General features: G+C 40.3%; 1 protein-coding gene across 1 annotated transcript in view; it reads left to right on the top strand.

Annotated features, from left to right (window-relative positions):
• The window catches only part of LOC137651218 (von Willebrand factor A domain-containing protein 5A-like), a 339908-nt gene extending 312269 nt beyond the window's left edge, over nt 1–27639 (top strand). Inside the window, exon 18 of the mRNA XM_068384404.1 lies at nt 26468–27639. Coding sequence (XP_068240505.1) covers nt 26468–26647 — 180 coding nt within the window. The 3' untranslated portion in view covers nt 26648–27639. The remainder of the gene's footprint in view (nt 1–26467) is intronic.
• The last annotated feature ends 277 nt before the right edge of the window (nt 27640–27916 follow it).

Raw genomic sequence — 27916 nt, 5'->3', positions numbered from 1 at the left:
TTGGCAAGCGATGGCGCGTCGGCAAGCGATGGCGCGTTGGCAAGCGACGGCGCGTTGGCGAGCGGTGGTGCGTTAACAAAACGCTAGCGCGCAGGTGAAGAATCGCGCGGGCGCGTAGGCGATCGCTAACGCGTAAGAGACTAGGGATGGTTAGCGCGCATCGCGCTAAACAGAAGGCGCGCAGGTGCATCAGGAAGGTGAGCGCTGAAGCGAGCTGTCAATCAGGCGATCCTGGACGGTCAGGAAAAACCGTTGGCGCCCATTGGTGCGTGGCAGGAAAGGGCGCGCAGATGTGCGCTGGCAAATGAAGAAAGCTGGCGCACAGAAGGACAAAAGTAAAGGTGAGCGCTGGCGATCAGGAGGAAGATCTACGGCAAGACTCTGCTACCGGAGATCGTGGTTCACAGCAGGCGAGCGCTAGATCGCTACTGATGGTGTCCAGGGGACCTGACACGCGTGGCAGATCGATGGCGATCGTTGACGCGCAGGAGATCGCTGACGAGCAGGCGAACGTTGACGCGTCTGTGGTCGCTGGCGAGCTGGTGATCGCTGGCGAGCAGAAGGCAACGCGTGGAATCCTGTGCGTAGAAGAAGAGTCCTTGTCCAAGACCTGAACCGAAGTTCTAGATTGCGTGGGCGAACATGGGCGCACAGGGCGCGTAATAGGAACCAACAGGAACAGCAGCGACGATCATCAGGAGAGCGCTGACGAATAGGAGAGCGCTGGCGAACAGGAGAGCGCTAGCGATCAGGAAAACGCTGATGACCAGGAGAGCGCCTGTGCGCTAACACTGAGCAGGAGAGCGCCTGTGCGCTAACACTGAGCAGGAGAGCGCCTGTGCGCTAACACTGAGCAGGAGAGAACACTGCAGAAAGGCGCGCAGGGGAACCCTGACACGCAAGGGAAGCACCCCCGTGGGAGGCAACCCTTTCGAAGGGACCGTTGTCCGTCGGAAGACGAGGCCAGACTGCTGTCCATCTGCACCAGGGGCGGAAGGTCAAGAAGTTGTTGGAGATCGATCCCCGGAGAGATCTAAAGAGGAAGGAGCTGCAGGCTGCAAACGAAGATTCAAAAAGGTGCCTCTTAGCACCCTTATAGGGAGATGGGAGGCCCTTACGACGTAGCGGACGGTGAGCTTTACGGCGAAGGCAACCAACAGCAACAACAGCAGAAGAGTCCTCCAAAGAGGAGTCTCTATGAGTACTCTCTCGCGAACGAAAGAGAAACACTTCGTAGAATAGACGGGTCAGCCAGTGACCTAAAAAGAGCAATCCTCCGAAGAGGGGCTCCTGCAGTTGCTCAGTCCCTTGAGCATAACTGCAGGTGCGACCGCTCAGCACCAAGAGCATAGTCGCACGAAAAAAAGGCAAGAAAAGAACCCCCCAAAGGGGAAAAACTCAAGCCTGGACAGGAAAACTTCCCTCGAAAGGAAAGTACCCCACCCAAGGAGGCGAGCCTCCTGAGTGTTCTAAAATGAACTGGAGAGCTGTTAATCGTCACGGGAGTACTTCCAGGAGAAGGAGACATGCCCCTGATGAAGGTCTATAGGGGAAGCAGCAACAGCCGAATCCCCAGACCCCAACAAGACAGCTCACTCCGTCGTCACATTACAGAAACGAACTAGATCGGTAACTGTGAAAAATAAAAACAAAAATCATTAGTTAACATTCATTCCCCCGGGAAGGCTCCGAAGAGGAATCCTGAGGGAAAGGAACACAAGAATTACACAACAGGCACGTGCCCTCACAACCATTTACACTCACGGAAGGAGAGCTGTAACCAAAACAGAATTATAACAATTATAATTATGTAACTATGTAATTATGTAATTTAAAAATGAATGAACACTATAGAAAGAATGAAACCCCCGAAAGAAATCGTTCTACAAAGCTGAAAAATCAACAAATACAATTAGATTCATAAACTAATTGAGACAAAACGTACGGCGTAGCAACCCCACCCATACGGGAAGGAAGCTACTCAGACGTAGTAAAAGTAACATAGTAAAAGGGTGAACGACCTCAAGAGAGAGAGAGAGAAAGACAGTAGTCAAACTCGATCGCGACCCATGAAATTACACCATGGTGGCCTAACTGCCGAGGGCTCCACGGAGATATCGTACACTACACACACAAGCACAAACTCTGAAAAGGAAACTTACTGATTTCTATACTCAAATATATACATAAACACAAAAAAATGTTTGCATATATATTGAGTAAAAGAAAAGTAAGTGATTAAGTAAAGACAAAACAAACAATGGCTGCCAAGCGAGGACAAAAACAGAGACGTCTGTCCATTGTCCGAGCCAAAAGTGAAGTGAAGCAGTTCACCGGTGTGTGAGGGGGGGGAGGGGTAGCTAGCTTCCACTCCCCTACCCCCCTGCTAACTAGCGCGGGGGTAATACACCCTCGTTAAATTCTAATGGCTCGCCATTTCAGCTACGCTAAAAGGCAAACCCAATGTAAATAGCGTGGTTTGTATTTCGGTTACAGACCAAAATAAATTTAGTAAAAAGGTAGGATGATCAACTAAAGATTTAATTCATCATCCCTTCCTTCAGATACATATCCAATTATATGAATTTACATTAGGTACAATATATTATTTCACAATTTACTGAGATAACAAAAAGCAATAGGAATAGACGATAAACTACCAGACAAATGGAGATAAAGTATTTAAAAACAAAAAATTAGATTATCGTGAAACATTTCAGCATTACAGGTATACAGTCATGATCTGTCAAGAAATAAATTGCATTCATTGCAGTCCAAAATCAATTTAAAAGAATACAAAACTTATTGATTTTGGACTACAGGTATTACAGGATAATAAAAATTTATTAAATCTATTATAACTGTCAAGGTCAATTTACAGTGCAACAATTGATGCGACAATTACAGAAACCGTGACTAAATGAATATTTCCTCACACCATGTGTCCCATTCTCCAGTCTTTTATCTACCCCAATGTGGGAGCCAAAACATGACTAATTAAAAAAGGGTAATTATTATCAAAACTTCCTTTAAAAACTGTACAAAGATTAATTCAGTGGGAGATTTATAGTTATTCTTTTGAGTATCAAAATTCTGTCTCTGGACATGCGCCGGGATTCAGCAATCGGCTGGCGAGCCATATTAATTTCTCGCAGCACCAGAGACAGGCTAAGCTGGCGACTCCAGGTACAAGCTGGGTGTCTTTAATTGATCGATAACCTCGCATAACAGTTGGTATTTTCGGGTGATCAAAATTCTTTTAGGTAAACCAGAGACAGAATCCGCAGACTCAGAAGAGGACAATAAAAATCCCGAAAAATCAGGCGATGACTCAGGGCCAAGTTGTGTTTTGGGCGACCCAAACAGTGTTGTAGCGTTCAGGTTAGATACACCTGACTGTGCCACTTCAGCCTCGAGCTCTGACCGGTGTTTTCATCTACCATCCGAATGTTGGAAAGGGTTTGAATTCTGAGGTGACTCAGGAATGGTGGATGGTTCCCTCTCTGTAGTATTCATCTGGTCAGTGAGGCGAGGTCTCCACTTCAGGACTTGAGGCTGAACTAGAGGTAGGTCAAGAATAGGACCTTTTGACCTAGTCCATGGGTGACTAAATCCACTAGAGGTGGGATCTTCAGGCGACAGACGGTCGTCACAATCGGGTGACAAAAGGCCGAGAAAGTCATAATCAGGAGGAATAGACACTGCCGATTCGAAAACAGGGCTTTCTAAAGTAGAAGGTCTTGACCAATCTGGACTAGTTCTCTTGGAACCAAGAGAAATTAGTTCCTATAATGGAATACTGGAAACTTCCTAGAATTCCCAACTCCCTGGAGGATGCAGGACACCTTCCTCTTGGAAAGAAGCAGCTAAAAACTGGAGCGTTGGATATTCAGGCACAGGAGAGTGAACCACCAATTCGGGAGACAAAATTGGGGTTTCACACATTTCAGTGGGGCTGTTCTCCCACAGTTGGAAGATCAAGCAATCTCGAAACGATTCAGGCTTTAATACAGGAGTCTCATCAATTTTCTGGAGGATATAACCAAGCATCTAGTGCTTTATTCTCTTGTAAGTTCTAGCTGGCTTAAGAATGGGCTTAGACTGAGTAATAGCTCTAGTAGGACAGTGACTTTTCCTCTGTCGTCGGGACTTGTTACAATCTTGGGACAAAAGGTAGGACGCCACTACTGCAGCCACCCCATAGGAGTAGCCATCACTACAAGAACCAGAACTTTCAGAGACTTCAGAGGAAGTTTGACTATCCTCCACGATTCCTGGACTATTCAGAGTCTCTGTTACAGGATCAGGACACTTCGGATACCAGAGAAAGTGCCTCCTAAGATAAACTGGAGGTTCAAACCAGGCTTTTAACTGGATATGGTGAGCTCTTACCAGTTCACCATCAGGCAGTTTCTGCAGCCCATAGGTGACCTTATTCTCGTGTACCTTAGTAATACGAAATACCCCCTCAAACCTAGGGATGAGCTTGTTCGTCAGGAGGTGTCCCAACAGATTCACCTTCTTAAGCACCAGAGAGCCCTCTTTAAACGGTTTGTACCGAGGATGTCCTTCAGCCCATGGGTCTCTCGTTTTTGCTGACAGCAATGGGGTACTATCAACATCATGAGCACCCTTCAGTATGTTTTCAGCTGGAGTACAGCCAATCTCAGTGGGGTGGGAATGGTTGTAGCTGAGAACTGCCCGGGATAAGTACTGGTCCCATTTCCGAGATTCCCCTCTTAGTAACTCACCAATGGTACAATTAACTCGCTCCACTGCACCATTAATAGAGGGTTTATACAGAGTTGTTTTCACATGTACAACATTGTTCCGCTCCAACAATTCAGTAAATTCCTGGGAAATAAACTCAGAGCCGTTATCAGTCAATATCCGGGCTGGAACACGAGGAATAATAGGAAAAACATTGGTCTTTAAGCGCCTGGCATATCGTACTGCTCTCCTTATTCCTTATGGGCACTGCTGTCACCCAATTGGAATAATGGTCGACTACCATCAGACAACCAATAAAACCAGTACTGGTTATTAGGAGACTCACAAGGTCCATAGCAACCAATTCAAAAGGAGAAGAGGTCACTATTTTCAAGGTTGGCGGGGCAACCACCTCCCTTGAGACCTTACAAGTCTGACATTCCCAACATGTCCGGTACATATCTCTGATTACATTAATCAAAGATCTGTGCCAGACGAGTCGACGGAGCATTGCAATCATTTTTCCGATCCCCCAGTGAGCATTCTGGAGGTGTGTCTCGGCAACGTGGTCAATCAGGCTATTGAAGGTGACTACTGGAACTAGTGATTCGTCTGGGTTCCGCTTCACTAGCAAACCCTGGTGTACTTCCAGGTCCGACCAACATCTCCTATAGGGTAGATAGGAGTGTGAAACTCTGGATGCAGGAACCCCAGAGTAGATCATCTTAATGACAGATTGACTATGACGATGAGCTCCTTGGATCTTGCACACCTGACTAAAAGACAGAAGAGCATTCTGTATCAACAAGAGCACAAAATAATGTCTCCTGCATCATTACTATACCTACTGCCGAGTGTTGAGACACATGGGTACAACTGGACTGACAAGGTCAGATCATAGGCTTATTCCGGCCATATTGTTTAGCCATATCACTCACATGCACACTGCTCTCATGTTTTTCTATAATTTCTTGCTTCAATTCTAATGAAAGAATTGCCTTCTTCCTTTTCTCACCACTACCTGTACGTACTGAAACTTAGCTTCTTAGGCACCATGATTATAGGTAAAATCAAAAAGGAAATGTGAGAAAAGGAAGAAAATAAGCACTGTTAATAGCAGACCAAACAGAGGACAACCACACAATACACACAAGAACAGAGAACAGAGCACTCGACGCTCAATGGCGTCCCTCTTACGTGCTGCCGTCCACCGGCGTAAACAAGATCTACATCGGATGTTGGAGCATTACTTTGGGTGTCGAGACAAAAATTTGATGGAATTTTACTTAGGATGTTGGAACAATCGTATGTAGAGGTTCCACTGTATATCAGTTTTTTTATCAAATAACTTGAATTTTTTTATATGATGATGGTATCATATATGTCGAAAACATCTTTAGAAATTGTGTTTTGAATAATTAGAAAAAAAAAATTCATGGTATGGCAGATGGTCCCCACAAGTCCTTCAACACTTTTGTTCTTGGCTCTGTGTCATCAAGCCATTTCCCATATGGGACAGGAAGCATTTTGTCTATGATAACATATTAGATGTAAGTCGGGATAAAAGGTAGAATGACGGGCTCTTCTGCCTATTCTTTCCTTCCGTTACTTGGGGGTGAAGCTTTTGTACCGTTAATATTGGTAAGCTACTTTCCTGAACATTATTGTTAGACTAGATCTGCAAATAGTAGTTCTCCCCATCCTCCCTTTACAAGGGGGGGGGGGGAGGATGGTGAAATGAATTCCTATCCTTGGACTTACACCAGGTATTTATTTCCATAGTGCATATTTGCTTTGGGGAGGAAAGATTCTTTCATTGACCAGATACCAGATATCCATCAAGTACTATCTAGGCCCTATCAACCGACAAATCTGTACAATGGGGCCATCTTCTTTACTTTTGTACAGTGACCAAGGAGACAGGCCTTCCAGGTTAGTGGAGGAACCAACCAATTCGGTTGTAGGGGGACTTCCTACTCACCAATAAGTAAGTTCCCTATTTTAAAGGAGGAAAAGTTTGAATGCCCAAAGGACCAAAATTTAAGAGTAATTTCTAATTTTCCTAGAATACCAGCCCGAGTCTTAATTTTAAACTTTCCAACTCAACCAGCCCTCTAAGGTCAAAAGCGTTGAGTCTTTGATAGATGGGTGGATGGGGCTATTCGTATGCACTCACCACCTGTCGCTAACTACGTTGTTATGGATTACAATGGCCTTTCTGTCTCTGCAGAAAATATTCCATATTTTAAAGGTCATAGGTTTGTATAGCTAGGAAAAATGACAAATTTGATGAAATTTGTATTTTTCCTAATGATGCAAATCTTAAGCTCTTTATTAGGAAATATACTTTTGGCAAAGCTGGAAGACTTGATTATAAAACTAAAATTTTAGCGAGGTATAACTACCCCACCACTGGTACTACCTGCTACCCTGCTCACACACACACACACACACACCAGTGTTCTATCTTCACTTTTAATTGCAGGCAGGACTTGGAGGGGAATAGGTGTTGGTGGGATAAATTTGTATAAAGAACTCAAGGTTTTTATCATAAGAAAAAATACAAATTTCTTTAGAATCTGTTTCGTCACTAATACAAACACTTTCGCTCTTTATTAGGGAAAACTCGCCCTAAGGTGGGTGGAAGTCCTAACCAATTTGCCAGTTTTTGACCCAGGATGCTCCTCCTTGGTACACACTATCTTGTAGAGAAATCACTCAGACACCTCGCTAAACTAACGTGTATGTGTACGCATTAACGGCCTTAGCAACCCATGTGATTGTGTGATAACTTAGCACTGTAACTTCTCCTGGTAAGAATTCTTAGAGTCCTAGGAATTCCTTGAACAAACCAATGGATTGCCAAATTCCCACCTCCCTAGGGGAAATGGAGACAATATATATACAGTATTAGCTTATATTAGATTACACAAGGGAAATGGTCAAACCTACTGACAGCAGAGGCCAGCTTGCAGTGTGCCGTAGGTGCTGTACCTCAAGAAAGGGGAAGATGAAGGCAAGAAGATGTCAGTCACTCTTATCATTTATCCCAGTTTTAATGCTTGGTAATGTCTGCCCTCCACCATCTGCTACTTGTCCCTTATAGAGCTTGAGGTGTTTAAACCATTTGTTTTACAGCCATCACAAATCCGATGGAGAACTTCTTTATAATCTGGGGGTGTTACATCTTGCAGGTAATGGACGGTGAAGGTCATCCGACTCTTCCAACCACCCACCTGAAAAACCTGCACCACAGAGTAGTTTCTCTTGAATGCTTAGGGACATACTAATGCCCCTAGCATCGTGAGCTCTAGGTTTCTACGTCCGCAAAGGAGAAACAGGATTCAAGTCCAGGTCTCTGATCTTGCGAATCCATGCTGAGATGTATTTATTACGATTCTCCTTTTGACCTTCTCCGTGCTGATAAATTATCTGCACACTCGGAGACAGGGTCCTGAAGTAGCATCTCCTCGGAAGGGAAACGTCATAGGAAAGACCATGAAGTTCGCTTATTCTCTTGGCCAAGGCCAGATCTACCAGGAAGACTGTTTTAAGAGTCAGGTGAAGGCTGAGGACTGGTAAGCTCAAAACTTCGTATGAGGAAAGACAATTCCAAAGATGAGGAAATATTAACTCCTTTCAGTCTAAAGGCAAGAGTCAAGGCTGAGCGATAGCTTTTCACCACTGAGACCGAGAGGAGCTTTTCCCCCTTAAGGTACAGGAGAAACTCCACTATCACGGAGGTAGTGGTGTCGAGAGGAGAGATGCTCCTTCCACGATACCAGCCTCAGAAGATTGCCCACTTTGCCTGAAATGCTGCAGATGAAGATTCCCTGAGGTACCTAGACATCCTTTTTGCAACAGAGCCTCTCTTCATGAGGAGAGGCTGGATAACCTCCAGGGATGAAGACAGAGGGACTCTACAGCATTGTGGTAAATCTTTACGTGTGGCTGAGTAGGTCATGACATGGAGGGAGTTTTCTTGGGACCTCTTTGAGTAGGTGTAGAAGGTCTGAAACGCATCTGTGGGGTGCCATAGAGGAGCTATGAAGGTCGTTGGTAGGTTGTTCGATGCTGTTACCTTGTAGAGTAATGTTCTCACTAGGCAAAATGGGGGTAAATTGTAGACATCTATGTTGTCCCATAGTTGTTGAAAAGCATCTAGCCAAAGTGCTCGGAGATCCAGTACTGGTGAACAGTACTTCGAAAGCTTGTTGTTCAGAGGCATCGCAGACAGGTCTACTGTTGGCAAACCCCACAAAGTTTGGACTCTGTTGGGTACCTGATTATCCAAAGACCATTTGGAGTCAACTATCTGAGTCACTCTGCTCAGATTGTCCACGAGAACATTTTTCTTGCCCGGAATGATAGGGCACTGAGTTGTCAGCTAGTTGGCATAGGTGCTATGGAGGCACCTCTTTGTTCGTTTACATACACCACTTCCTGGGTGTTGTCGCTCATCAACACCAGGGAGTGTCTTGCTAGACCTGCTGGAGAGCTAGAAAGGCCAACCTCATGGGAGGTTTATGTGGCGATGTTGCTTGGACTCAGACCAGAGTCCGTAGGCTGTGTGATACAACCTGCGAGGCGGCCCCCTTTTCTTTTGATTCACCAGTGAAGAGCATCAATTCTGAGGGAGAAGAATGAAGATCTACCCCCTTTGAGGCAGTTGGTATTTGATGCCCACAACTTCTGGTTTCTTTTTGGTCATGTTGAAGGTCTGATGGGTCCTTACTGGACCCAACTGGATTTCAGCTCCCACTGAAGAAACCATATGCGTAGTCATCTACTGGTCACCAGGCACTCCAAGGAGGATAGATGGCCTATTAAATGGAGTCACTGTGCTGGTAGCGAGACAGGTAGCAAGAAGGGGCTTACCACCTTCTTCAGTCTCTGTATTCTGCTCTCTTACAGAAAGACCTGCCTAGTCTGGTGACTAGTATCATTCCTAGGTATAGCAGTTTGTGTTGGCTTCAGGGATGACTTCCAGAGACTTGCCACAATCCCCAGATTGCGGCAAAACTCGAAAAGTCTGTCTTGGTGTTGGAAAAATAGCCAGTCGTCCAAGGATCTTAACAGACGTATGCCATTCTTGTGGGGTCAGGTTGACACCAAGGAGAAATCCCTTGTGAAAACCTGAGGTGCTTTGGTTTTGTCAATCATCTAGGATGATTCTTAACAGTGGTGTGTCAATTGTCTAGGATGATTCTTAACAGTGGTGGAACTGCAACACACCCTATTTTCTTTTGTTATCGATAACAATATAATTATTTTTTCTTTAATTCTTTCTTTATACTCTTACAATATATAATCCTTAAGCTTAATATCAGTATCCATCTTTGTTTATGGAAAAAAAAAAATCTTTGTATGGAAGTTCCAGTTGTGTGGTGTTTGGCTGTTGTGCGCATGCGCACAAAGGGAGCTACACGTGGCCAAGGGGGAAAGCACTGTTGCTCCTGCAGTGCCGAGACTGCCATCCTTAGGGTGTTGGTAGTTTATTTTTTTTACTCCATGTGTTATGTGCTAGAATACTGTGTACCATATACTTGAATGTGATAAAGTGTAGAATTAGATTATTTTACTTTCAGCTATTCTATTTTATTCCTTTTTTAGTTCTTTTAAATGTTTTTTCGGTTCGCTTAAAAATTTCCATGGCTAATCAGAGGCTGGATGCTAAATTTCAACATTAAACAATAACAACTTTTTAACGAGCACTATGAATTTTGGAAGGTGAAATCTACTTAGTTATCATTCAGAGATAAGAAAGAAAGTTATTGATCTTTTTACACAATTTCAAACAAGAATGGATTTCATTTTTTATGAATGGCTCAAGCTTGAACAGTAACAAATTAGGTTATAGTAAGTAAAAATGTTTGATTTTGTACTTTTAGGAATCTATCCATCTTCTTAATATAGTTTCTCATGTCAGATTGTTTCTTTTTACACAATATTAAAACAAAGGCTACAAATTTTCTAGAGCAGCACCTCCCCTAATTATAGCTATAAGCTGCCACTGATTCTTAAATACAATGTACTTCCTTGAAGATAGATGGACTAGAACCTGGAAGTAAGCATCTTTTAAATCCAGTGTTATTATGAAGTCCTTGAGTCTGACTGCCTGTCTGACTGTGTCTTCCATATCCATCCTGAACGAAATTTGTTGAACAAACTTGTTCAAGGAGGAGAGGTTGATGTCTGGTCTCCAGCCTCCAGACGCCTTCTTTACAAGGAGTCGACTGTAGAAGCCTGGAGACCCCTATTATCGAGAGTGCTCTCCTTTCCTGACGAACAGGATAGGTCACAAGGGGGCATTCCTTTTCTTGTGATCATGTGAAGTAATAACGCACTCATTCGTTGTTGATTTAAGGCCTGAGTTTGGATGTTTATGCAACTGCCGTAGATTGCCGTTGGCTAGGAGAAGGTCTTCTATGTGCCTCAACCGGTGAATGGGTACACGACAGTGCGTATATCTCGCTGGACTGCGGTCTACTCTGCTATGAGGATCACGAGCTGGCATTAAGGAACATGCTGATTCATGAGGATCATAGTCAGTACTCCCACATGTGTTTGGTAAGCAGGCCTGTTCTATGCAGCATTAGGATTCATTACAGGGACTGGAAGAGTCATGCTGGCTGAAGAGAGATAAGTTTGCCGAACTCGACGGCAAGGTATTGCAATTACACCCACCCTACATGGTACCTCGCTGTCTCATTCCAACGAAGCTTGCTCCGGTGGGCTAGAGAGGGTCATGGATGAATCCAAGATTATTTTTGTTGTCCCCGCATGGAGGAGACCTCTCAGAGGAAGACCAAAGTCGCGATCAAGAAAGGTTTAATCGCTCATGAAGGGCAGAGGCAAGGGATAGTGACATTGCCCTAGCAAGCAGGACAAGGCCTTAGAGACTGACCATATATCATATGATCAGCGCCCAAGCCCCCTCCACTCCCAAAATAGGACCAGGGAGGGCCAGGCAATGGCTGCTGATGACTCTGCACATAGACCTATAGGCTTTCCCAAACCCCCCCAATCTTAACTCACCAGGATGGTAAGGTTGCAGACACTAAAGGAACTAACAAGTTTGAGCAGGATTTGAACCCCTATCTAGTGATCACCAGACAGAGACGTTACCAATTAGGTCACAAAAACCTTATGAGGGGCAGCTCGATGCTTCAGACTTTGCAAACCCTCTGCAGGCTGAGTCTTCTCAGGTTGAGTGAGAGCATTGTCGTCAGTGTGCTGAATAGCAAGATTGAGGACAAACTCAGGGGTGGCCACATTTAGTCTTCCTGATGGAGAACTCTGAAGAGTGCTAGAGTAAGATGCTTATACACAAATACCGGTGACAACCCCTGAGGAGTTTTGTCTAACAAGGCTCGATCTACAATTCTATATTTATAACTTCCTCAGGTATATAGGCGAGCGTGCATGGGCAACCAATGTAGCTCATGTCTTCCATTTACTATTTATTTTGGTGTCAACTTGTTGGGTAACTATGTAACAAAACAAGTGACTTAAATGGTTAAAAATAGGAAGAGGAGGCGACTAATCGCCATCATCCAAGACACAGTACTACATTAGCGCTAGTTAGGCAAATGTTAGCACATGTCGAACGTTCGCGAGCTCTGACTAGAACAGTTGTATCGATGTTGAAGATCGAGCATCTGCAGTTGCAGGTAATATAAATTTCTGTGCATAGTTACAGCTTACTCAAAGAGAGAAGATGAAGTTATAGTAAGATTTGCATAGAGCGATTTGCGCTGATCTCATTGTACTTGTGTGCTGTACAACATGTACCAAGTGGCTAGTGAGGTACTAAGTGAGTAGGATGGTGAGTGTGCTGTAACCCCTCTACAGTTGGCTAGTGTTGGGTTAGGCGATTAGGTATGAACTCTCTTAATTGTATGTTGAGGCAAGAGGTAGGTTTAGCGCGTAGGTGTTATTGGGCGATGAACTCCCTCAACTGTTCATTGTGACGAGAGATGGTTCTAACTCAACTGTGCAGTAGTGAATCTCATAGATGGTAGCACTCTGAACTCCTCACCCCAAACCTCACTACGAGAAGGGTTAAGCGCGTTAGCACATTAAGCTTGTCATTCTCTTGTCAAAGAACAGAAGTTTCTCTGCCATAATAATCCCGAAGAGATACAACCTACAAGAGGTTTCTCCCTTGTAAGAGATTACCACCCTGTGGTGGTTTGCGGACTGTGGCCAGATATAGTACGCAGACTGCCTTGTGTCCAAATGCCGACCACGCTCCAATGTTCACTACACAAAAAAGGTAAAACGGTGGAAAACCAAAAATCTGCATAACAGTTCAAGAGAACTTGTCACTGGGCACCACCCCTTGATTTTATACTGGGCAAGGGGACCCCACTAGAACCTTACTTCCCTACTATTTATCCTACCTTGAGCTTGCTGAATATACAGGTAGCATAACCACGGATTCATTTCTGGAAAAAATGAGCAGTATGCATGAATAGCTTGAATCTCAGGTTAGATTTTATAAAGGAAACAAATAATACTAAACATATAATGGGTGACTGAAAAGGGGACACAATGGTGTAAGGTACTGGAATGAAATGCTGCCTTCATAAAAACAAGAAAAATATTTATTACTCGGAGCCCTTTTTCAGGATAAAGCCCTATCTGGTTTGTGATGCAAATTTTCTAATTGTTAAAATCAAGACAGAGCCTTTCTGTTTAATCTAGATATTATCAAGTGAAATTTCCTAACATTATGCTACAAACATCTACATGTTAACCCTGGATAGGTACGGTGGGTCGTTCGCGACCCCGAGCGTAAAAAAAAAACAGGTTTTTCTCACGTGACTCACCCCCGTGACTGAATTTGTGGGTGATCGACCTGCAGGAGGTGTCTCCCCTACACGCTCTAGTAGTGTCCAGATGTGCATTGCTGTAGCTGTACTCCTTCCCCGATTTCTGAGACGCGTCGGGGTCGTTCGCGTCCGAGTTTACCCTTCTAAGGTAGTTTGCATAATTATCAAAGTTATTACGTATTATGAAATTGTCGTAGAATGGTGCAACTTGTATAGGTTATCAGTTGTGGAAAGTCTTGGTGGATTGTTTGGCTACCATGTGCATGTTTTTTTTTTTAGTTAAAAGGTCGTTCATCACCACGAGGACCATTTTACCGCGAGTGCCCCTTTTTCATTTTTTTTCATTTTTTTGCCAAGTCATTTTTCCGTAAGATATTGCCAAATAGTGTCGTAAAACTTTTGCTTGTTTAGTGTTGGAAAGTGTGTCTAGATGATCTGGCTACCCATGCATGACTTTGTTTTTGTCAGATACGACGTAGTTATTGGTATATTGGGTATTTAACTGCGGTTACCAATTTCTGTTTTTTTTCAATATTTGTAAAAATTACTACGTAGTAAGGAATTGCCGTATATTATTCATTTTTTTTTCATGTTTATGTGTTAGAAAGTGTGCCTTGATGGTTGGGCTAACACGTGCATGTCTTTTTTTTTATCTGAGATGTCGTATATTAGAATGTCGGGCATTTTACCGCGAGTGTCCCTTTTTCATTTTTTTTCATTTTTTTGCCAAGTCATTTTTCCGTAAGATATTGCGAAATAGTGTCGTAAAACTTTTGCTTTTTTAATGTTGGAAAGTGTGTCTAGATGATCTGGCTACCCATGCGTGATTTTGTTTTGGTCAGATACGACGTAGTTATTGGTATATTGGGTATTTAACTGCGGTTGCCAATTTCTGTTTTTTTTCAATATTTGTAAAAATTTACTACGTAGTAAGGAATTGCCGTATATTATTGATTTTTTTTTTCATGTTTATGTGTTAGAAAGTGTGCCTTGATGGTTGGGCTAACACGTGCATGTCTTTTTTTTTTATCTGAGATGCCGTATATTAGAATGTTGGGCATTTTTCCGCGAGTGCCCCTTTTTATTTGTTTTGCATTTTTTTGCTTAGTCATGTTACCGTAAGGAATTGGCAAGTAGTGTCGCAAAACTTATATTTTTATAGTGTTGGAAAGTGTTTCTAGATGATCTGGCTACCCATGCCTATTTTTTTTTAGCCAGATATGGCGTATATATAAGTATGTGTTCGATTTTCCTGTGACTGCCATTTTTTCGTTTTTTTCCCATTTCTTTCAAAATTACTACGTACTAAGGAACTATCACAGAGTAATATTTCATTTATATGTTTATTTGTCGGAAAATATGCCTTGATGGTTTGCCTAGCACGTGGCTGAAATTTTTTTTTTCTGAAATGCCGTATATTAGAATGGCCATTTTTCCACGAGTGCCCCTTTTTATTTGTTTTGCATTTTTTTGCTTAGTCATGTTACCGTAAGGAATTGGCAAGTAGTGTCGCAAAACTTATAATTTTATAGTGTTGGAAAGTGTTTCTAGATGATCTGGCTACCCATGCCTATTTTTTTTTAGCCAGATATGGCGTATATATAGGTATGTGTTCGATTTTCCTGTGATTGCCATTTTTTCGTTTTTTCCCATTTCTTTCAAAATTACTACGTACTAAGGAACTATCACAGAGTAATTATTCATTTAGATGTTTATTTGTCGGAAAATGTGCCTTGATGGTTTGCCTAGCACGTGGCTGAATTTTTTTTTTCTGAAATGCCGTATATTAGAATGTTAGCCATTTTTCCGCAAGTGCCCCTTTTTATTTGTTTTGCATTTTTTTGCTTAGTCATGTTACCGTAAGGAATTGGCAAGTAGTGTCGCAAAACTTATATTTTTATAGTGTTGGAAAGTGTTTCTAGATGATCTGACTACCCATGCCTATATTTTTTTTAGCCAGATATGGCGTATATATAGGTATGTGTTCGATTTTCCGGTGATTGCCATTTTTTCGTTTTTTCCCAATTCTTTCAAAATTACTACGTACTAAGGAACTATCACAGAGTAATGATTCCTCTAGATGTTTATTTGTCGGAAAATTTTGTTTACTTTTTTTTTGATTGAATATCATCAAATTTTTTTAGCTAAAATATTGTTTTACATTTTTTTTTTCGATTTTATTTCCCTTCAAAAAAATTTTTTTGGGTCAGAATTTTAATTTTATAGTCGTAAAATAATCGACAATTATCCAGCAACCCACCATACATTTTTTATGCATATCCAATAATAATTAGATTAGTAAATAACACCTTGAAATTGACATACCCTTCCTACATTTCAAGTGGCAGATTAGGGAGTCTGAGTCAGTGTGGTTGGCGGCCATTTTGTGGACATATCCGAAGCGTAAGCTGCCCTATCTATATATATTCTTGTTCCCTATAGAATTTGTGATATTTTGGTATATTTTTACCTGCATAAATATCATATTATATATTAAATATATGTATTTTTTTACGAAATTTCTAAGTACTCAAAAAATTACCTTTAGATATGGCCCCTGATATAAATGTAATTTACAAAATAATGAAGATTTTTTTACATATTTCTATTTTAGGATAACATATGTTTATTCCCTAAAAAAATTAGCCACTTCCTATTTCATTTGGGTACCCAAAAAAATTCATGAAATTTGGACAAATTTTTTTGGCCAAAAAAAGTTACCCTTTTTTTCTCATTTCAGATCTTCACCTCCATGGGTCTGACTTCATCCAAAATACATCAAGATGTGTCCTAAACATTCAAGAATCAATTCCTAAAAGGATTTGTGTATATATGTATAAACTTTTTTTTTATGAATTTTTACGTCAGGTCTTTTTTTTTCTACTTAATTTTTTAAAATATTTATAATAAATAGTTTTTCTGCAGATGAGTAGTAATAATCTTTACAGTTGTTTTAAGCATTCATTGAAGTTTTTTTTGGCAAAAGAAAAAAGGAGGTTACTGCAAAAACTGATTTTTCAAGAATTTTTTTTGGCGTCGGGGTCGTTCGCGTCCGAGTATACCCTTAAAGGGGTGTCCGAGGACCGTACCTATCCAGGGTTAATAGTACAAAATAAATGCCATCATTTGTACGTTGTTGTTCACAATTCATGCTACAAACATCTACATGTTATAGTACAAAATAAATGCCACCACGTGCATGTTGCTGTTCACAATTTATGCTACAAACATCTACATGTTATAATACAAAATAAATGCCATCATGTACGTTGCTGTTCACAATTTACGCTACAAACATCTTTAAGGAATGTCTAAATTTGTTTCACTTCAGGGTTGATGAGAATCTATTCAGTACTGAATCACTATAATGTATCTAGTTCACAGTAGTTTATAACATTCAGAATGTTCACGTCACTCCTGGGTTAACAGGATACCCAAAGTATATCTGATATACACACAGTCCCGCAGTCCACTGACTGGGCTATTTCACAGCAGTTCAGGTCAAATCCCTCACACTTGAGAATTTCTGTCACCATAAATGTATGAAGTGTTTTTTTTTTTTCTTTTCTTGATAAAAAACCTATTCTTGTACAGTACAGTACTTCTATTGTCTCCAACTCTGGTTTCCACTTCAGACCCTACAGGGTGTAGGATGTGCTGTAAAAAAATAACGTAATTAGACAAGGTTGAAGGACCAAGATATAACAGCTTAATATTCTAATACAAATACAATAAAATGAAAAAATAAAAAATAATTAGTATTTTTTCTTAACTATAATATTCATTTCTGGGTCGACCTGTGACGGCCGGTGAAAAGGTCCTTCTTTACATTTTTTTTATATAAATCTTCCAAATATACCGGAGAAAGATAAAAGCATGGAATGCAGAGGTTACTACCCTCGCGCGAGCACCTTGTGGGTGTCGTGTATACATCAGGGGCGTGTGAAAACCACTATTCACAGGCTGTCTTCCATTTAGATAATTCCTTCATCAAAGGGAAGGGCCGTAACAAAAGCCCTAGAAACCACACTTGGACCACGCCACCGACACCTAAACCGAACGCCCTCTAGGACATCCTTCTGTTTTGGACTTGCTCGCGTAGTTGTGTTGTTTGTGCTCTCGGTGTTTTTTCCCGTGTTTGGCGTTAATTCATCATGACTGACGCTGCTACTTCACCTTTACCAATGTTAAGTACCATAGTTTGTTTTGACAGCTTTTTTCAGTACCGGGCATTTGTTCTCTTTACAGTAATGTGGATTTTAATTTTGGGAGCGGCTTGGCCTTCCTCAGTGTTGGGGCATCACAGGTCTCTCTCCAGAAATAGATTTTTCCTTCGTCAAAATCCCTTTATTCCACAACCCATAAGGTACAAATCCTAAGGGATCTGGCCTTCTGAAGATGTCGGCAATAACCCATAAGAGTTAAGGTCTACGTAGCTCAATGACGAAAACCGGCGACTGCAAGCATTCCTGTGGCAGTTAATGAGACTTGTTTTGTATCCCCAGGGTACAGAAGGAAATCGGTCTCTCCCGCTGAGGGGAAGGCGACCCCTCCTCTTTGGTGCTGTCGGCAATTCTCCCTGCTAGCGGAAAGATTGCTGGATAGTGGTTGGTGGAGGGTAACTCTCGGAAGGGAAAGATGCCAATACTTGGTGGAGGATAAGTTTCCCTCATAAGGCGAAGCAGTCCACCACCTGTAAGCGGACCTCCGAGTAGTGTTCTCTGCTTCCCATCAGTAAGCTGAGCTCAAGTTGAAGGCAGACATCAAGAGCTACCTTTGACGTTAAAATTGCTTCCATTCAAGCAGTTACCCTCCTACTCCAACATTAGGAGGAATGAGGGAGACCCAAATGAGGGCTGCCACTAAGGGCAAGAGAAACTGTTGGTTACCTCCAGATTTTGGGAAAGGATAACCAAGGTTAATCCTTAACTGCAGGCCATTGAAGTTACTGGGTCACTCTCCAACTCCAGCATCAGGAGGAACAAGGGAGACCACGCCTATTCTTGTAGACTCGACGAACCATTACCTACTGGGAAGACCCGAAAGCCCCAAGGAAGGTAAGAAGCTTGCGGCAATGGGAGAGATTCCCCTGGTTGATGATGCCACTGCTTCCAAAGGAAACCCTCTTAATGAGAAAATGCCTTGATGAGGTCATTGAGCTTCAGCACGGCATTTCATTCCCATGCTGTAACTTGATGACGGGCAAGAGGGCTCTCGAACTTGGGGAAATTACTCCCCAAGTTCGAATCTAAATTTCTCTCCCTTTCCTCTATTCCTTCTGCTCAATATTTCTTCGACCTTCTCCTAATTTTATCAACTTTCTTTTGTCTTGCTGTCCTAACTCTGAGTATTATTTCTCTTAAGTTATATATATATGTAGATGTATGCATATATATATATATATATATATATATATATATATATATATATATATATATATATATATATATATATATATATATTTTATTTGTTCATTTATTTATTTATCTATTTAGTTTTATTTTATTTAAATGGCGTGGATATTTCCACATTCGTTATTACTGCCTGCTTAGATGAATGGGAGAAGGGATCACGGTTGGGAGGTATTTGCATTCAAAGCTATATATGAGAGTATTGGATGATCTCAGCCATCCTAAAGATGGTTTGGACCTTTTTGGCAGAACTACTCTCAAGGGTTGGGTCATCGGAATCCAGGGGGGTCCAATCCTTGAGGTGGGACTCTTGGCTTTTGGCCGGAAGCCCATCATTACAGATATGGGGAGGATGATTCCATATATCCTTGGTTTCAGTCCTAACAGGCGGGTTTAGCTTACACCTGTGCCTCTATATTTGTTTTGATGCTATCCTTTGGGTAGGGTATGGAGTGGACCATCTGGGAAGTATACTCTCATTGTGCCGATAGTGGAGAATGCAAATTTACTTTCCAACATATGATACTTTCTTAAAATTCTCAAGCAGGTAAACCAACGAAAAACAAAAAATCCCACCCTTAACTATGGACCCTTCAAATACTGACTCCCCATCCCCTGGATGTGCTGACTCCCCCCCCCCCCCCCCCCCCCCCCCCGGCACTGTTGACGACCTCTGATGATGTGATAAGGGAAAGTTTTGTTGATGACCTCGGAACGGGAAAGGACCATTCTCCTGATATTTCAAAATCGAGTAATTTGGGTAACACTAGGAAATTTCGAATCCTTCATGTTACCTAAATTTCAATAGAGACAAATTATGATGATCTATGTAAAGCATTTGAATGCTATGGATGCATAAAAGAAATAAGGATGAAACTTGAAGCTGAATCATGGGATTCATGGATATCTTACAGTAGTTATGACGAAGAATTTAGTGCAATAAGTAACTTGAATAATATTAAAATTAATAACTTGAATGTCGCGGCTGCTCTCTGCGGTAAGGTACCAAAAGATTTGGATGTGTATAGGCCTGCCGATTGGTTGGAAAAAGACGCAGATTTAGTTATGCTCTCCAAGAAAAATCCAAAACCACCGATGTGGCTTATAGCTGAATCAAAGGGGGTTACAGGGAATTATTTTAAAATATGCAAATTGATTCAGAAAAAAAGTAGGAACTATTGCACCAGGCGATATATCTCGTTTTGGAAAAAATAGTTTCCTTATCCATGCCAAATCCAGTACACAGTCTGTACTATTGTCCAATATGAAAATAAGTAATGATGACATTAAGTTAGATGTCAAACCTCACCTAAATTTTAGCTACGGAAGGGGCGTAATTTTTAACAGAGATCTTTATGAATTTACAGTGGAGGAGATACTGGCCATGTCTTCCATTAAATGTATGGAAAGTTCACAAAGTCCCAGGTACATCAATGATAATCCTTACGTTCCAGGATGCTGATGTACCTTTTCATATTATTATTGAGAACGAAAGGATTAAAGTAAGACCCTTCAGGCAGAAGCCACTGCAATGTTTCAATTGTTTTAAATTTGGGCGCCCATCTAAAGTTTGCAAAAATGAGATGTGTGGTATTTGCTCCAAATCTTACCATGGAGAATGTGCACTTGGAGCCATGTGTTTAAATTGCAGCTTGAATCATAAATCCACAGACAGGAGCTGCGAGCTATATAAGTTGGAGGAAGCTGCCCTCAATAAATCGAACGTAGAACATATAAGTGTGACCCATGCCAAAGGACTCTTAAATTAATCAAATACATATGCTAAGGCATTAAAATCAAACCAACCTAGCACTGCCAATAGCTCTAAAAAAAGTATACCATCTGATAAAATGTCAAATAACGAGGTAACCATATTACCTCCTGAGGCTTTACCATGGTGTATTACCACTAGGGCATTGCCCATTGCTGTACAGACTTCATCCCCCATTAAAAAAAATAGTACAAACCTCTCTCAGGCCATGTCCTTGCCTGATCTGATGGAGGTTCCACTTAAGACCAACTTACCTGATGCACCTGTTGTGGGAAAGGTGCAAAAACCTCGAATCCCACCATCTATTAATCGTAAAAGAGAGAGACCTCCATCTCTCTCTCCACCCTCCATTAGAAATGTTAAGGTTATTACATCAAATAAATTTGATGTTTTGTCTGTTGATGTTTCTAATGAACCAGAAGATAAACTGAATAAATCAGAAATTCAAGTTGAGGTCCACCATCCACCTCAACAAATAGATAAAAAATATACAAAGAAAAACACAAACGTAAAACCCAACATAACAAGACCACCTCTGAAGAAACCTACAGGTAACAATGTTAGATTAAAAACTGCTAATGGGAAGACCTCGTCCAAGATGTCTTCCAGAAATAATCCATAGTTTTCTCCTCCATTTTGCAATGGAACTGTCAGGGTTTGAGGGCAAAATATGAAGAACTTAAGCTCCTAATTCATGAACATTCCCCCATAATTGTATGTCTACAGGAAAGTATGCTTGATTCTAACACTCCTAGTCCTCGAGAGTATGTTAGCTATAGAACACCATATAATCAACAAGCAGGGAGCCATGGCGGAAGTCTCATGTACATTTGTCGAGATGTTCCCCAAATACCTATGTCTATACGTACAACCCCGCAGGCAGTGGTTGTACAGATTGATATAGGGAGAAAATATACAATATGCTCTCTGTACTTACCTCCAAATGATAATATTTTATATGAGGATTTAGCAGAGGTCATTCAACAACTCCCTCAACCTTTTCTCTTACTGGGAGATATGAATGGTAGACATCCTTTATGGGGTGATGTTTTCGGCAACACAAGGGGCAATATTATCTCATCAATTGTGGAGAATGAAGATGTGGGACTCCTTAATACAGGGGAGCCCACCCACTTCCATGTTCAGACAGGTACCTTGTCATGCATTGACCTTTCAATTGCAAGCTCTAACTGCCTTCTTGATTTTGATTGGAGGACATTAGTGATCATGCACCAATCATTATACTGTAAACACCAACATGGGTCCGCCTTTGCAAAGATCGCCATGATGGAATCTAGACAAGGCAGACTAGGCTAAATTTTCTGAGCTAAGTGAAATCGAAGGGAGAGCAGAACAGTTTGAAAGTATTGATGATGCCATAAACCTACTGAATGGAACTCTCCATACAGCAGGAATCAATTCGATTCCCAAAACCACAGGACTATTCAAAAGACGACCAGTCCCGTGGTGGTCCTCGGAATTAACAGCCTTGCACAGAGTCATCAGAAAATCCCTGACTAGATTGCGTAGACGCCGTACGGATGAAAATTTAATATCATACAAAAAGTGTAGAGCACAGTTCCGTCGTGCCATGAAAGAAGCTAGACGCCAATCTTGGGTGGATTTTGTTTCCTCCATTAATAGTAGAACACCACCATCTTCTGTATGGAGGAAAATAAAAAAGATTGCAGGCAAATTTACCCCGAACCCACCACCAGCGTTGAAAGTGAATGGTCAGTTTGTGACTGAAGGAAATGAAGTTAGCAATGCCCTGGCTGACCATTTTTCAAATGTATCGTGCAAGAGTGTAGCAGCTCCTGGTCACCAGTACAGGAGCATTGAAGAAAAGAAAATTTTAAATTTTGCAACAGGAAGGGAAGTATCGTATAATTCTCGCTTTACTGAAAGAGAACTTGATTCCGCACTCGCTACTTGCAACGATACAGCCCCTTGACCCGATGGAATTCCATATGCAATGGTTAAACATGTACATTTTAATACAAAGTTATTTATTTTAAGTATTATTAATAAAATATGTCATTATCATAGTTACCCAAGTGTTTGGGAACTAGCCATTATTTTAGCCTTTTTAAAACCCGGTAAGGACAAGTTTTTAGCAGCAAGCTATCGACCTATTGCATTGACTTCGTGTTTATGTAAAATCATGGAGAAGATGGTCAATGCAAGGTTGATGTGGTACCTTGAAAAGAAGTGTATTTTATCACCGATTCAATGTGGATTCAGAAAAAGGCACTCAACAACTGATGTGTTGGTAAGACTTTAGTCCTCTATTTGTGAAGCGTTTGCTTCCAAACAGCACCATGTGACAGATATTTTTGACCTTGAAAAGGCATATGATACCACATGGAGATATGGTATACTTAAAACAATTCATGATCTAGGATTAAAAGGAGAACTACCACTATTTGTTCAGTCATTTCTTTCGCATAGAGTTTTTCAAGTGAGAGTGGGGGAAACTCTATCAGAGAGTAAGTGTCAGGAAGAAGGAGTTCCTCAGGGGAGTGTGCTGACTGTAACCCTGCTTGCACTAGCAATTAATGGGATATCCTCAGTCGTTCTCAGAGATGTCCTCTCAACATTATTTGTGGATGATCTCTCAATATCATTTGCTGGCACTAGAATGGCAATGGTTGAGAGAAAAATCCAACTCTCTATTGACAAAATTATCCAGTGGGCTGACATGAATGGATTTAAGTTCTCGACAAGTAAAACCACCATTGTCCATTTTTGTCGTATCCAGAGAGTACATCCAGACCTGGATATATACATTAAAGGTCAACGGATACCATGTGCAAGTGAAGCTAAATTTTTAGGTTTGATATTTGATTGTAGGCTTACTTGGGTTTCTCACTTAAAAGCGTTAAAAGCTAAATGTCTCGAGGCTCTGAATATCTTAAAAGTATTGTCCCATACATCATGGGGGCAGACCGCAATACTATTTTTAAATTATACAAGGGCTTGATTTTTTCCAAAATTAGTTATGGATGTGAAATATACTCTTCAGCCACCCCAAGCCTGTTAAAAATATTAGACTCGATACATCATGCAGGTATTAGATTGTCTACAGGAGCATTTAAAACCTCCCCTATCCCAAGTCTCCTTGTTGATGCTGGAGAGGTACCTTTAGAGAGTTACCTCTAGACCTTTACCGAATATCTTCCATTATTCGGTATTGGTTTAGATTGCAAAGACTCCCCAACTCTTTAGCCTTTCAGACTGCAAGCCTTGTAAGACACGCATCATACTTTTAGTTGCACCCAAAATCTCCTCAACCTTATGGCTTTCGGGTGAAACGATTATTAAACAGTCTGGATATAATTACAAGTAAGGTACTTCCATTCAAGGTATCATCAACGCTTCCATGGAAATTACCAGATATATCTTTTTGTAAATACTTTATTGGAGTTAAGAAGAATATGACTGACCTAGAAGCCAGGTCTCTTTTTATGGAACATGTTGAAGAACATAGTGGATTGACTTTTATATATATTGATGGCTCCAAATCTGATGCTGGCATTGGATTTGGAGTACATAGTAATGGTTTTAATTGTAGAGGTGCACTTCCACTAACAGCTTCCATATTTACTGCCGAACTGTATGGCATACTAACTGCTATTGAGAAAATAGCGTTGGAGAAGGAGGGTAATTTTACAATTTTTAGTGATGCAAGGAGTGTCCTTTAAGCTTTAGAAGTTTTTAATTCTAGCAACCCTCTAGTTTTAAAGATTTTAGAATGGCTTTTTATTATTGGACGGAGAGGTATAACAGTTAGATTTTGTTGAGTTCCAGCACATGTAGGTGTGTCTCGGAATTAGAAGGCAGATTCACTGGCAAAGAATGCTGCATCCAAGTTGCTGCCAAGAAGATAACCCATTCCGTGTAATGATTTCCTACCTAACATCAAGAAATTGCTTTGTAATAAATGGCAACAGCACTGGGATAGTCTAGATGGGAATAAAATGAGAGAGGTAACAAATGCCATATCTCCTTGGAGGTATAACATGATGCCCCGAAAATGGGAGACTTCTCTTTGTTGTCTCTGTATTGGTCACACTCGGTTGACACACGAGTTTCTGCTGAAAGGGCCAACACCAACCCTATTGAGAAGACTGTTTAGTACCTCTAACAGTGAGGCATTTGTTAACCGAATGCCCCAATTATAATAACTTAAGGAATAGATATTTGTTTGAGGCTCGAGGTGAGGGTGGCAGGTTCATCCTCGTCAAGATTCTTGGACATGATGTGTCCTACTATGCAAGTGGCATTTTTAGATTTATTTCAGAAGCAGGTCTTCTGAAAACTATCTAACGTTTATAATGACATCCAACTTTTACGGTTTTAATTGAATAATCTTTAATTTTTTTTTATATATAAACTAAATGATATCGGCGTCAATGACCTTAGATGTCAGGATGCCTGAAAACCTTTAATCAATCAATCAATCAATCTTCCAAAGGAAAGCAACGACGCCCACACCTGCGGATTGTCCGGGGATCAAGTACTCTATTGGTGCGTTAACTTTAGAGCGGCCATCACTCTTAATCGACCTTCCACCAGAGAATGAGCAAGCAGAGGAAGAGAGAAGAGATCGCCAACAGAAAAGAAAGTCAGGGTTTCTTCACCTTTGAGGAAAACCCCAAGAGAAAAGAATACCTTAGACTTCCTCATCACCGCCTACCAATCTCTCAGAGGATGGTTACTCCTGCCACTTGATACCAGGAGAGTCCTACAAGCAGAGAAACTCTGCATGCAGGACTACTACTGAACGAGAAAAGTCACAAGACCAATTTGGTAACGGGGGAGAGAGAACAGAACTTCCCCACTCCGAGCCAAAAGTAAAAGTGACGATAGAACATAGGTGTGTGTGTGTGAGCGTTGTAGTCGGTACTACCCCCTGCCCCGCTAACTAGCGGTGGGGTATTTAAGCATCACTTAAAAGTCTTATGGCTAATCTTCCAGGTTTGCCAAAAGTATATTCCTTAATAAAGAGCGAAAGGATTTGTATTAGTGATGGAACAAATACAAATTACATTTAGAATTTACCATATGTAATAGGTAACCATGCATAAAAATAGGTTTGTATCAAGAAAATACTGTACTGTACTTAATGTCCATCTTCCTTAAGTCATAATTATTGGTGCTAGAGTTTGGCTTATCCTATGTAATTTGAAATTTAATTTAAAAATGTTCTCTTTTAAAGTGATACTATATTAAGTGTAACATTTTGTATCGAGTAAATTTCACAATTTTTAATGGCCATGTGGAAAGACATTATGAAGCAGCTAACCTATAAAAAGATGATTTGAATACACTTTTCTATACAAATATTTGTATATCTATAGAACTGTGATGTCATTAAATGGTATATTTGATTTAAAAGGAGTTATGTATATATATATATATATATATATATATATATATATATATATATATATATATATATATATATATATATATATATATATATATATATATATAGATAGATAGATAGATAGATAGATAGATATGAAAAGAACCCTGTATATATGAGCCATTATTTGTACAAGTGACAAGTTATGTAATATTTCAAAAGTTGTTATATAACCTGAGGCAAGTAATATTGTTATTAGGTTATTTTACTATGAAAAGGGTGAACTTAACTGCTTCATATACTGTAGTACAGGTAGGTTTAGAATTGTTTATAATTGCTTTTTATTCTTTATTTCATTGTTTTACAGAATGAAAAATCTTGGGCCACTTCAGTGGTTCTTGCCTTTTTAGAGATAAAGTACTCAGCCCAAAAGGAAGAATGGATCTTGCTGGCCAATAAATCCCGAATGTTTATCACAAGTTGTGGTGATGATGTACAAACTCTACTGGAGTGTGCCAGAAAAATTTTGTCCGAAAACCAAAATTAGTACTATACATGCTATTGATATTTTACTATAGTAAAAGTCCTTTTAACTGGTACTCAACACATTGGTAAGCCTAATAATTGGAATACACTGGCTAAGATTTTTTATTCATTAAATATTGTTTAGATTTTGTTAGCAATTGCCGATTTAAAATAAATTTATGGGTGTTAATGTTTACGTTATGTTGTAGAGTTATGTTCAATAGTATATATAACCATATAACTATGGTTTACAATGGTAAATATAACATTTCCAAATTGATGTTAATTCATGTCATGCAGAATAATTTCCTTTTAAAAAAAGAAAGCTCCCCAAACAAACTGATTTTCGTATCTTTGAACATGCAAGCAAAAAAAGCGGATCATCTGTGAATGAAGGTACCAGGATTACATTAACCGTTAAGGGTAACAGTCCCCTTCCATTCCATTCATCAGATTATAGCAAACAAATATTGTGTGGTGTAGTGTAATTTTACTTGAAAAAAGTATAAAAAAAAGATAACCAAAGTAGAAAATGAAAAAAATGGAAAATGAGAAAAAAGTTACTATTGTATATTCATGTAATTTTAAGATTTGACAAAATATAAAAAATCAAATTAGAAAATGAGAAAAAAATCTCATTGTATATATGAATGTTTTTACTGTAAGCATCCCAGACAGTAAATGGAAAAAAATTGCTTAAAGCAGTTAAAAAAGGAAACAAAGAATTTTACTTGGCATACTGTAGCTCGAAAGCAGGATTTTGATAAAACTGATCTTTTACTCAACTATATCCAATAACACACATCACATGAAGTAAAAACAGAAAATATACATCTTTCGTACTTTTTACTTATAGGGTACAAGATGGTCAAGACTACAGTCTATGGTTTCAAAATTAGTTTATTAAGGCAAACTACCAGTTTTTTAGTGCTTGCTAAAAGAATCAATTGTGGTTTTATTTGTACTATCATTGTTTTATCAAATAAAGGTATATGGTCTTTAGTAAAAATATTTTTCTCATATCAAGTTTAATGGTATATCTTGGGGTTGTTTCATCCCTGTTGCCTGTGTACAATAGTTTTTTAGTCTAGTTTTGCAGGGTTTCATTAAGCTTAAAATATTATTGACTTTTCTTCCAATTTTTTAGGTAGTTTTTATGCAATTTGGTTTACGTTTTCATAAACCACATACAACTGCTTTTTTATTTTTCTCCAGTTTTAGACATAGTTTTCCCCAATGCCAAACAACTTGAAATACTTTTTTTTAGTGAAAATTTGGGGGCTTGTACAAT

This window comes from Palaemon carinicauda, chromosome 12 (genome assembly GCF_036898095.1).
Source record: "Palaemon carinicauda isolate YSFRI2023 chromosome 12, ASM3689809v2, whole genome shotgun sequence".
Classification (NCBI taxonomy): domain Eukaryota; kingdom Metazoa; phylum Arthropoda; class Malacostraca; order Decapoda; family Palaemonidae; genus Palaemon; species Palaemon carinicauda.
Note: the sequence above shows the minus strand (reverse complement) of the source record. Positions and strands in the feature narration are given on the sequence as shown.